This window comes from Tachyglossus aculeatus, chromosome 4 (genome assembly GCF_015852505.1).
Source record: "Tachyglossus aculeatus isolate mTacAcu1 chromosome 4, mTacAcu1.pri, whole genome shotgun sequence".
Classification (NCBI taxonomy): Eukaryota; Metazoa; Chordata; class Mammalia; order Monotremata; family Tachyglossidae; genus Tachyglossus; species Tachyglossus aculeatus.
The window spans coordinates 57,193,276-57,205,642 of record NC_052069.1 but is presented as its reverse complement, the minus strand read 5'-3'; the positions used below and the strand labels follow the sequence as shown (position 1 = coordinate 57,205,642).

General features: G+C 38.5%; 1 protein-coding gene across 1 annotated transcript in view; it reads left to right on the top strand.

Moving 5' to 3' along the window:
• COL11A1 (collagen type XI alpha 1 chain) overlaps positions 1–12,367 on the top strand; it is a 287,116-nt gene that overhangs the window by 262,577 nt on the left and 12,172 nt on the right. Inside the window, exons 58-65 of the mRNA XM_038745119.1 lie at positions 1,199–1,252; positions 2,374–2,481; positions 2,837–2,890; positions 3,003–3,038; positions 3,147–3,200; positions 4,600–4,849; positions 10,012–10,124; positions 11,542–11,610. Coding sequence (XP_038601047.1) covers positions 1,199–1,252; positions 2,374–2,481; positions 2,837–2,890; positions 3,003–3,038; positions 3,147–3,200; positions 4,600–4,849; positions 10,012–10,124; positions 11,542–11,610 — 738 coding nt within the window. The remainder of the gene's footprint in view (positions 1–1,198; positions 1,253–2,373; positions 2,482–2,836; positions 2,891–3,002; positions 3,039–3,146; positions 3,201–4,599; positions 4,850–10,011; positions 10,125–11,541; positions 11,611–12,367) is intronic.

Below are 12,367 nucleotides of genomic sequence, written 5' to 3'. Positions count from 1 at the left end.
TCCTTTATCTGTAATTTCCTTTAGAGTCTTTATACCCCATTAGGCGATAGGCCACTTCAGGGCCAGAATCATTTCTATTAACTCCATTGGATTCCCCCTAATGTTTAGTACAATCCTCTGCACACAGTAGGTGCTCAGTAAACGCTATTGTTGATAAGTGGCAGGCTCAAGATTGTCTAGGAAATTACTCACTGGAGTGGTGGTTTCTCTCATTCTGACTCCCCCATTTCAGCATGTGGGTTGTAAGACAGACAGTCTGAAAACCCCCCAGCTTCTCCAGTGTTCCTGAATAGAGGTATTTTATTTTAGATATGATTTTTTACAAGATTTCTTATCCAGATTTTTCTTGTTAGATACAAGTTCATTCTACAATGGGGAGAGTATGATGAATGAGAGTACAGCCAGTGATGATAACACTGGGAAGCAGTGTGGCCTATTGGAAAGAGCATGGGTCTGGGAATCAGCTCTGCCACTTGCCTGCTGTGTGATCTTGGACAAATGCCTTAACTTCCCTGTGCCCCAGTTTTCTCAACTGTAAAATGGGGTTAAATACTTGTTTTCATTCCTATTTAGGCTGTGATCGCCATGTGGGAGAGGGACTGTATCTGTCTAACATGTGTGTTTTGTATCTCCCTGCATAGAATTGTGTTTGATACATAGGTATATGTTGCAAACTTGTACTTCCCAAGCGCTTAGTACAGTGCTCTGCACACAGTAAGCGCTCATAAATACGATTGATGATAGTTAGCCCTTAACAAACACCATTTTAAAAATCCCTTCTGTGAGACCTGACTTCATGTAATTCTAGAATCTTTAGAGAGACATCCGAGAAGAAAGAAGGAAAGAAAAATCTATTAAATACCTCTCCCATTTAAAGTTGCCCCAGTGATAATAAATTTATTATTTCCTTTTACTATTCCCATCCCTCAAATCCTGGCTGATTTTTGATTAGTCCTTTCATCAGAATATTTCTGATATGGAAATGAAATCATGGTGTTTTGAGCATTCATAAGGCTCCAAAGAGCCTTAGATACAGAGCAGTTTGTGCTCCTGCAATTGAATATATTTACTCTGCCATTATTTTTCCAAGATCTGACAAATTCACTGAAGTATTATATACATAGTTCTTCCTTCCACACCTGCTAATGTTTTCTGTTTCTTTGATTCTTTGTTTGTTATTTTGTCCATGCTTGTTTAGGGGCCTCCTGGCTTACCTGGCCTAAAAGGTGATCCTGGTTTCAAGGGTGAAAAGGTAAATATATGTGTACATATATATATATACGTATATATAGAAACATAATGACAAATATTAATTTTGGAATAAAAATCATTTACATGCATACTTGCAATGTAAAAAAGGTATGTAAGTGAAGCTGCCTTAGTGCACACTTTAAAACTGTAAGGTCACTGTGGGCAAGGAACATGTCTATCAACTATTATATTGTACTCTCCCCAGTTCTTAGTACAGTGCTCTGCACACAGTAATAATTCAATAAGTATAATTGATTGATTGAAAACTGTTCCCTCTGCCACCTCAACAGTGGACTGCCAGCCAAACCTCATGCTTCCAGATTATCCAGAAAGGAGGCGTTTGGTAAAGTATGCATCAGTGACAGACTAGGAGGATGGGAAATTTGATATCCACCCAGTTGCTTTTTAAGCATCTAAAAATCATATGGAAGGCCTTTATATGCCTTCACAAAAGCAACTCTGAATAAAATAAACAGATTGGCCCAAAATATGAGTTTTGGTATTTTGAATCAATAAAATCTGAAAACTCATAAAAAAAAAAAACCAAAGAGAGAAATAGATGATTTTGCATTCTATTCTATATGATAAATGGCTCAAAATCAATTTAGAGAAAATTAAATCTCGTACAATTTCCCTATTTGTGGGGAAATGCCCTACCTTAAAAAGGCATGAATTGGAGGAAAGAATGAATTTCAAAGGAAGAGGAACATCCATTATGATTTTTTTTTCTTGATAACTGTAGGCTTTTAGTTCTTGATTTCTGAGTTTAGGTTATGCTCTGCTAGGGCTCAAATCACCATGTAGACATTTTAGGGGATAAATATGTCTTGATAAGTTTCCAAATAATCTAACTTCCTTTCGATGAAGTGTCTGGTCACTAGGCTCCTTTGGGTAAATTTTCCTCTGTGAATCTTTATTCCATTTGTTTTATTCCTAATCTGTTGTTCAGAGCAGACACCATGGTAAATGTTGCCTTGGTCCGTTTACAGTCTGAGCTATAGTAATATATCAATTAGACAATCATCAAAGACCTATCACAACCATGACAATAATAACAGTAATACAACATGTCAGTGACATAATAGAGCTATTATAAATATCTTTTCTGTTTTCTTTTTAAAGGGGCATCCTGGTTTGATTGGTCTCATTGGTCCTCCCGGAGAGCAAGGTGAAAAAGGTGACCGCGGTCTCCCAGGGATGCAAGGAACTGCTGGAGCCAAGGGTGATGGTGTTAGTAAAATGTTCTTTCCCTCTTTTCAAAATTTCCATTGCTGTTCTATATAAGCAGATCATTTTTGTCTTCAGAGGAAGAAGTTGTTTAGAGAGACTTAATTAGAATTGCACGACCTAAGTGGGATTTTAAGGAGCATGTTTTTGTTTAACTTGGTGAAAAATGGGCTAGAGAAAGGAAAATCTAGAATTTATTAAATGGCAAACTTCTACAGATTAACAGGGAAAAGGAGAGACCATCAATTTAAGGCTCTTTACTGGTGTTCTGATTTGGCTCTGTATATTTTGTCCTGTGACAAAAGTAAAAATGAAGTACTTCCCTGGGTACTCTCTAATTCTAATATTCTTTTCTTAGGGAATTACTGGCCCTGCTGGCCCCATTGGTCCCCCTGGTCCACCAGGCCTACCGGTAAGCAGATACACTCAATGGTCTTGGCAGGAGCTTGCAAGCTCTAAATATGTCAATATTATTCTAATGACATATATACATATTAATACAAGGAATGTGCTTTTTTTAATAGGGTCCGCAAGGTCCAAAGGGATCCAAAGGTTCTTCGGTGAGTATTTTACCTCCCTAGATTTTCCCCTTGTTCCCTCATTTTTCTTTTCTCATCCTATTGTATTTCAACATATATTCATATATGCTAATAACTTTCTCTCCACAGGGACCTGGTGGTCAGAAGGGAGACAGTGGACTTCCTGGACCCCCAGGCCCTCCTGTAAGTATTTTGAATTACTTCTAACACTTTACATGCTAAGACTATCTAGCGCCTTTTTTGAAATCAGAAATATGGAAAGAACCATCACAAGTAGTCAGTAATTTACATCACGAAAACAGCAACTGCATCAATATGATAACAGCAGGTCTTCATGTCATTTTCCTCCTTTTTAACTTTTTCACATACTGAGTGTAAAAACCTTAATTATGAGTCCTAATATATAAGATATAGGATATATTTAATGTTGCATTTTTATTAGCACGACCAAAAGAATAGTATTCTTCTTTTGTGACAGTTATTTATACAATAAAAATAAATTTCCCTCCATTGCAGAGACAGCGAAGCTTCCAATGAGTAGGTGAACTTCAATTCTAAGACCTCAAATTTAGGAGAAATATCTGTTATTGCCCTAGTTCACAGAATGTCCCTTTTCCCTGACTTATATACAGTGGTGCCACTTCTAAAATACACACGCAAATAAGCTATTATTAGTAATGGTATTTATTGAGAATCGGCTAAGTGCAATGCATGGTACTAAGCCTTTGTGACCATACAAGACATGTTCCCTATGCACAAATGCAGACACTTATCTATGCAGGTCAATTTCACGAAAAAGTGTAGCTGCACCTAGAATTATATAGAAACATAAGAGATACATGTGTAAACAAGTATAGGTAAAGTATATTTATTTTGTTTCGTCCACATCTCTTCACCGTTGGTTGGTTTGTGTTTAGATTGTTGCTTGAAGCATAAGACCAATAAAGCCTGAGGTAAAGCACAGACACCCACACTTCGTAAAAACGAAGGTCAGCTTCCTGATAGCAGGGAAGTAATAAACAATTAGGAGAAATTTATTCAAACTCAATTAGCTTCACCTACAATTGACTCAAATAATAGTCTGTCAGAACCTCACTTTTATTAGCACAACAGTACTGTCTCTTGAAATCTCTGAATTATCTTTCATTATTTGTATCTCTTGAATCTGAAACATTAATCGGTTGATTGTGGGTACCACAATTTTTATACATTTTCTGCTTTCCTGGAGAAGTGTTGAGAGGCTCCGGTCCAAACATATGTCCATATGGGAAGAGCATGGCCTAGTGGATGGAGCACGGACTTGGGAGTCAGAAGGACCTGGGTTCTAATCCTGGCTCTGCCTCTCAGTTGCTGAGGCATTTTGGGCAAAATCATTTGACTTCTCTGTGCCTCAGTTACCTCATCTGTGAAATGGGGATTAAGACTGTGAGCCCTATGTGGGATGGTATCCAACTTACTCTGCTTGTTTCTACCCCAGAGCTTAGTACAGGGCCTGGCACAGAGTGAGTGCTTAACAAACGTCACTAAAAGAAATATGTTTTTCAAAAGCAGAGATAAACTGACTTTGTAATTTGATTTTCAGGGGCCTCCTGGTGAAGTTATCCAGCCTTTGCCGATCCTATCGCCTAAAAAAACACGACGGCACACTGAAGGCATGATGGCCGATGCAGGAGATAATATTCTTGACTACTCTGACGGAATGGAGGAAATTTTTGGTTCCCTGAACTCCTTGAAACAAGATATTGATCGCATGAAGTTCCCGATGGGCACTCAGAACAATCCAGCCCGAACCTGCAAAGATCTGCAGCTCTGCCACCCAGACTTCCCAGATGGTATGTTAATCAGACACGACCGTGCAAACACACCGAGGCTCTCAGTTACTAATGGTACTGTGTCAGCTGTTTAATTTTAGTAATCTAGTTAATACAATCGCTACATAAACTTGAGAAAACATTCGGAATAGCCAGTAAAAATTCACGTACAAATGCTCGTAATTCTAGCATTAGGTTGAGGTGTTTGTAAACCAATAGTTATCACACTACAAGGTTCATTTCTAGATTGTTAGAAATGAACACAAGTTCATTTTTGTTTCTATATTGAAAGACTATGACTTAAAAGAAAGTTTAAGTTGCATTTAAATATTTAAATAATATTCAAATTATTTAGAAAATAATTTTCTGTTCATTATAACACCTAGAATTCCTAACATAAGGCAAAAAATGTTCATTTGGATGGCTACCCATACACTAACAAATTGACAAAAAGATATCTTTTGATGAACTGTCCACAACTCCCCAATCCTCACAAAAAAGTCAATACTCTCCCACTCATTGGGAAAGGAAGTGTAAATTGGGAAACATTTTATTACTATACTTCTGCTCCTTGGAGACAGCCATGTAGAGTAGTATTTGTTGAACATCCACATGTTCAATGCAGTGTGCAAAACACCTGGAAAACACAAAATACAGATGTGGCCTTTTCCCTGCCCTCAAGGGCATAACACTCTAATGGGGGGCTTCATATGCTAAGTCATAGATTTGTTTCTAGATTAAAAATTTATACTTGAGAATTTCTTCCTTGAAGCCCAGTGTCCTCAGATATTTTTCAATGTGCAATACTGATTCTGTATGGAAAAATCCCTGAAATTAGCTTGAGTTTTGGAATAAACCAGGAAAGCCATGCAATGTAGCCTAGTGAAAAGAGCATAGGATGGGGAATCAGAAGAACTAGGTTCTCCTACTGACTAGATTGCTTGCCTGCTGTATGACCTTGGGAAGCCATTTAGCTTCTTTGTGCCTCAGTTTCATCATCTAGAATAGGAGGGTTCAGTGCCCGTTCTTCCTCCTACTTACATTGTGAGCACCCCATGGGACAATGTCTGTTTCTGACCAAAGTAATTTGTATCCACCCCAGAGCTTAGAACAGTGTTTAACACATAGTAAGTACTTAACAAATTTTATGATAATCATTATTTTATTATTATTAAGTATGAGAACTCACCTACTCCAGGAGGCCTTCCCAGACTGAGCCCCTTCCTTCCTCTCCCCCTCGTCCCCCTCTCCATCCCCCCATCTTACCTTCTTCCCTTCCCCACAACACCTGTATATATGTATATATGTTTGTACATATTTGTTACTCTATTTATTTATTTATTTATTTTACTTGTACATATCTATTCTATTTATTTTTTTTTGTTAGTATGTTTGGTTTTGTTCTCTGTCTCCCCCTTTTAGCCTGTGAGCCCAATGTTGGGTAGGGACTGTCTCTATATGTTGCCGACTTGTACCTCCCAAGCGCTTAGTACAGTGCTTTGCACACAGTAAGCACTCAATAAATACGATTGATGATGATGATGATGATTAAGTGGAACAGGGACTGTGACCTGATTATCTTGTATCCATTCCATTGCTTAGTACTGTGTTTGGCACATAGTAAGTACTTAGTAATTCATTCATTCATTCAATCATATTTATTGAGTGCTTACTGTGTGCAGAGCACTGAACTAAGCACTTGGGAAGTACAAGTCGGCAACATATAGAGATGATCCCTACCCAACAATGGGCTCAATGATACTAATACTAATGATAATTGTAGTATTTGTTAAATGCCTACAATGTTTGCACTGTAATAGGCATTGGGTGAGCTACAAGATAATTAGATCAGACAAAGTCTCTGTCCTGCATGGGGATCACAGTTCAAGTGCCCGCACCCTCCACTCCTCTGCCGCTAACGTCCTCACTGTGCCTCGTTCTCGCCTGTCCCGCCATCAACCCCTGGCCCACCTCTTCCCCCTGGCCTGGAATGCCCTCCCTCCGCACATACGCCAAGCTAGCTCTCTTCTTCCCTTCAAAGCCCTACTGAGAGCTCACCTCTTCCAGGAGGCCTTCCCAGATTGAGCCCCCTTCTTCCTCTCCCCCTTATTCCCCCTCCATCCCCCCCACCTTACCTCCTTCCTCTCCCCACAGCACCTGTATATATGTTTGTACATATTTATTACTCTATTTTACTTGTACATATTTACTATTCCATTTATTTTATTTTGTTAATATGTTTTGTTTCTTTGTCTGTCTCCCCCTTCTAGACTGTGAGCCCGCTGTTGGGTAGGGACCATCTCTATATGTTGCCAACCTGTACTTCCCAAGCGCTTTGCTCACAGTAAGCGCTCAATAAATGCGATTGAATGAATGAACAGGTATTTAATCCCCATTTTAAAAATTAGGAAACTCACCAAATATAGATGTATATCTGTCATTCATTTTTGTGATGTTAGAAATCTTAAATAGGTATGCAATATGTATCTGATATCCTTCTTGCATCATGTGCAGAGTCATACGGTCAGTGTAAATACCCTTACATTCCACCATTTCCCCTATCTATAATTTATTTCAACGTCTGTCTTCCCCTGTATACTCCAAGCTCCTTGTGGGCAGGGTTCATGTCTGCTAATTGTATTAAACCATACCTTCCCAAGCTCTTAGTATAGTGCTTTGCACAGAGTAAGCACTCATTAAATACTATTGATTGATTGAATTGATACTGTAGAATACCTACAGAGGAGTGAGTGAACTATGACCAATCATTGCTGGAGAGTGGTGACAAACAAGGGGAACTGTTGGACTAAATGAAGAATTGTGGTTTTTGCTAGAAGCAATGTTGCCTAGTGGCTGGAGTCCAAGACTGGGAGTCAGATGACCTAGATTCTCAATTCAGCTCTGCCAGTTTTCTGCTATGGGGCATTGGGGTCTGTGCCTCAGTTTCCTAATTTCATTTGAAACAAAGAAAAACAAAATTAATGAATTACACCTGTTCTTCAAGGTGACAGGGAGTCTTTCAAGCTACTTAAAAGGGCCTAGTCACTAGATATTCTTGTTGCAATTCAGCAATAGACAATTCCTTTGCGGGTCTGGCTTTATACTATCTGAACCCCTTGTTCTGTCTTCCTTTATCCCAAAAGACTGGAAAGAAAGGAAGAATGGAAATTCAACAGAAATCACTAATCCCACTGAATTCGTCTGACTAGTTATGAGTACAGAACCCTTGGAAAATGTGATCCTCTCCACTTAAACATATCAGTCCCAGATATTTTGGTTAAAAGATGGTACACATATTTTCCACCAAAATATACAAACTATGAAGATGTGATGGCACAGTGTACATATGTGAGCCTGTTATTGGGTAGGGATTGTCTCTATGTGTTGCCAAATTGTACTTTCCAAGTGCTTAGTACAGTGCTCTGCACACAGTAAGCACTCAATATGATTGAATTAATATATCATTCAAAGGCACAGTCAGTTTCCCCATAATGCATGCATTCTGGTTACATTGTGATGTGCTGTTAGCTGTGTGCATTTTGAAGGCTCCAGTTCAGTTGCATGTACTATACCCTGTAATTTACTTTTTTTTTTTTGCAGTATTTCCTAAGAACTTACTATGTGCCAGGCACTGTACTAAGAACAGAAAAAGTAAACTAATCAGATTAGACACAGTCCATTTCCCACATGTTCCACATGGGGCTCACATTCTGAAACCCCGTTTTACAGATGAGGTAACTCAGGCACAGAGAAGTAAGTGACTGGTCCAAGAACACACAGCAGACAAGTGGCAGAGATAGGATTCATTTATTTATTCAATTGTATTTATTGAACACACAGTATACAAGTGGCAGAGATAGGATCCATTCATTCATTCATTCAATTGTATTTAATGAATGCTCACTGTGTGCACAGCACTGAACTAAGCACTTGGGAAAATACAATGCAATAATAAACATTGATATTTTCTGCCCACAACAATCTTACGGTCTAGAGGCTTGGGGTGAGAACTCAGGTCCTCTGACTCCAGGCCCAGGTTCTTTCCCATTGGCCATATTGCTCTTCCTTAAATTAGGGTTCTTCTAGGACAATGTAATCCTAACTCCACTGCTCGTCTGCTGTGTGACCTTGGGCAAGTCATTTTACTTCTTATGCTCCATTACCTCATCTGTAAAATGGAGATTAAGACTGTGATCCCTATGTGGGACAGAGACTGTGTCGAACCTGATTAGCTTGCATCTACTCCATTACTTAGAATGGTGCCTGATTTATAGTAAGTTCTTAACAGACACTATTATTATCATTATTATTGTTATCACTATTGGACTCTAAGCTCATTGTGGGCAGGAAACATCTGCCAACTCTGTTGGAGTGCTCTGCATTCATTCATTCATACAATTGTATTTATTAAGCACTTACTGTGTTCAGAGCACTGCATTAAGTGCTTGGAAGAGTATAATATAACAGAGTGTGCTCAATAATGCCATCAATTGATTCATTAAAAGACACACCCCTTTCAAGGAACTGATAATGGCAGAAATCTGTTCACACATAAATTCACATGCACAGATGGATGGAGTGTAAATCTTCTGACTGCAATTTGCCATCCTGAATTTATAACACGTAATCATTCATAATTTTGTATGAGTTTTTAAAATAAATTTAGTCTAAAATGACATTACTGCTCACTTTCATTGCCAGTGAATAATCTAAGAGTCACAGATTTTTGCTTCAGAGGTTGTACGTGAGAATATACTATATTGGGATCCTGGTACCCATCTGGGCTAGATCAATTAATCAATAAATCAATGATGGTTTTTAATGAGAATTTACTGTGTACAGATTACTCAACTAAGTGCTAGGGAGAGTAGAATATAACCTAATTGGTAGAAATGTTCCATGCCCACAAGGAGCATACAGAATAGAAGAGGAACTTGCAGCGTATAGGAAGGTTATAGTCCCTGCTTTCCCTAGGCATAAGATCAATAGTCCGAGCCAGGCTAATTCTATAAAGTGATTGGGATGCAGCACACGCAACGCAGCAAGCTCCATAATGCATTCTGTAAAAGAACAGATAAGGATTTGGACACATCCTTCAATTCTATAGCTTCTTCATTTTAATAAATAATTATTTACAATAATAGGTGACTTGCAGTGGCACTAATACTCTATCAATTTTTTAGGTGAGTACTGGATTGACCCTAACCAAGGCTGTCCTGGCGATTCCTTCAAAGTTTACTGCAACTTCACAGCTGGTGGGGAGACTTGCATTTATCCAGACAAGAAATCTGAGGGCGTAAGTACCAATCTGTTTAGGTGTTGACAGTTAACAGTCCCTGCCATGTTTTGGCTACATTGAACTAAACAGGGAAATTATACTGTCATTTATCTGCTTTTCTTACAGAGCAGTTAGTGCATTTCATTTGCATAAACATGAGCAAGGCAACAAAATATCCCTCCCCCTGTATTTTTCTTTGCCCAGATGTATTTTCTAAGCACCTGTCTGATTGCTTGCTCGTATTCTGCTGCATCTCAGGGCTTGGTGCAGATTTTTTACCAGTTTTAGGTGTGCAATGTGTTAATGTGTAATCATCATCAATCGTATTTATTGAGCGCTTACTATGTGCAGAGCACTGTACTAAGCGCTTGGGAAGTATAAATTGGCAACATATAGAGACAGTCCCTACCCAACAGTGGGCTCACAGTCTAAAATGTAATGTTCTCTGGACTGACTAGTAAACCCATTCGTATGTAGTTCATCAAGTATCTGGTATTTGGGACACATAAATCCTCGTGAAGTGAAAGTAAAATTTACCTACTGTGTCTTTTTCACAGGATGTCTGTGCTAAAAGCTTGTTCCCATCTAAAATACGCTTGTGGGGGTTACTCAGTACAGTGAATAAGTATGCTTTGGGTCTTTAATTAAAACTTGATGCAAATCACTACCACAAGGGCCTGTTTGGATTCAGCATTACTATGAGAAGAATTCTCAAAACATCCTGGATAAAGAGAATGGAGTGTTTCATTTGTATTCTTATAATTTCCTCATAATCTTTTCAGTAAGTGATGCAAAGCATTCTCAAGCGTGGAATTCCCCAAACTCAGCAGAAGTTGCTCTCTATGAGGCTGATCTTTTCAGAAGAAAAGTCTGCTTTAAATGACAGGGGAAAACACAACCACCCACTTGTGAGATAGAAGAGAACAGCAAAGCTCTTTGGGAAAATAGAAATATATGTAAATAGAAATGAACTCACCTCACACTGATTACTCAGAACTCCCACTTGTGAGTCTTTCTCCCTCTCCTTCTGCTGAACCCATGCAGAGTAGAGAAGTAAGCACAGTCAAAAGCTGTAGCATTCAAAACATGTGGGGAAAAGATTTGGTTGGTAAGATTGATGGAATTCTGATTATATTTGTTAGGATCTATAAGTACTTGTGGCATTCACAATCCTGGGTCCCACCTACTCTCCAGAACTGTCAGTAGATCTTCCACAGAGCTTTTGTAAAGATGAAAGGGGCACAACTCCATCTAACTGTGGAAAAATGACCAGTGTTGTCAAGAAATTTCCCTTTGGAGACTACCGGAGACTACCGAACCACTGGGCATAAGAAACAGAAGGATTCTATTTATGTTTCACAAGAAAAATATAGCCATACATACAAATTTATTCTAACCTTTTAAAAATCACTATTTTTCCTTCTTTAACCAACAGGTCAGACTTTCCTCATGGCCAAAGGAGAACCCAGGAACCTGGTTTAGTGAATTTAAGAGAGGCAAACTGGTATGTTATTAGTGAGACATATATATGTTACCTTTGCAGTCATAGTTGAAGCAAAGAGCACATGTAAATTCTAGTGATATTATGGGGTTAAACGTTCCATGGCTTTCTCCATCCAAATGTAGTTTCACCCTTTGGGGACTGCATAGTTGGCTAACATGTCCATGGTTGAATGAGGTTTACTGGAAGTATGTGATGAAACAGATGTCATAGTTCATGAAATTGCTTATAGAGAATCCTAAAAGCTTTTAGAGTACTAAAAACTTGGTCCCATCTAAAATACATTTCCATTGTTTAACCTTCCAGGATGTAAATAAGGAAATATCTCGGCTAATTTCGCCCCCCTCCTTCACATTATCAGATGCAGTCAAATTGTCTACTGAGATACTGAAAAGTAGAGAATGTTGATTATCTTGGGTCAACTTGTCCATTACTAAATTGGGATAACTGATGACTTGTATTGTGGATTAAACTAACTATTCTTGGAAGTCAGCTTTTAAAGCTGGACAGGTATTTTTTCAGGTGCAGTATAGTCTCAGGAGAGGCTTTGGACACTTTTATTTAATTAACAATTTTCAAATGACGCTTTAGACAAATATTTTAAAAAGTCTATGTGCTCCTTTAAAATAATATTATGTTTTATCCTGTTCAGCTAAAGATGAAATTGAATTCTTAATTTGGCCTGTTGAACCTGCCAACTATTTCTGAGGACTGGGCAAAATGTCTGATTACACTCTCAGATGGCTCCATTCCTATTCCG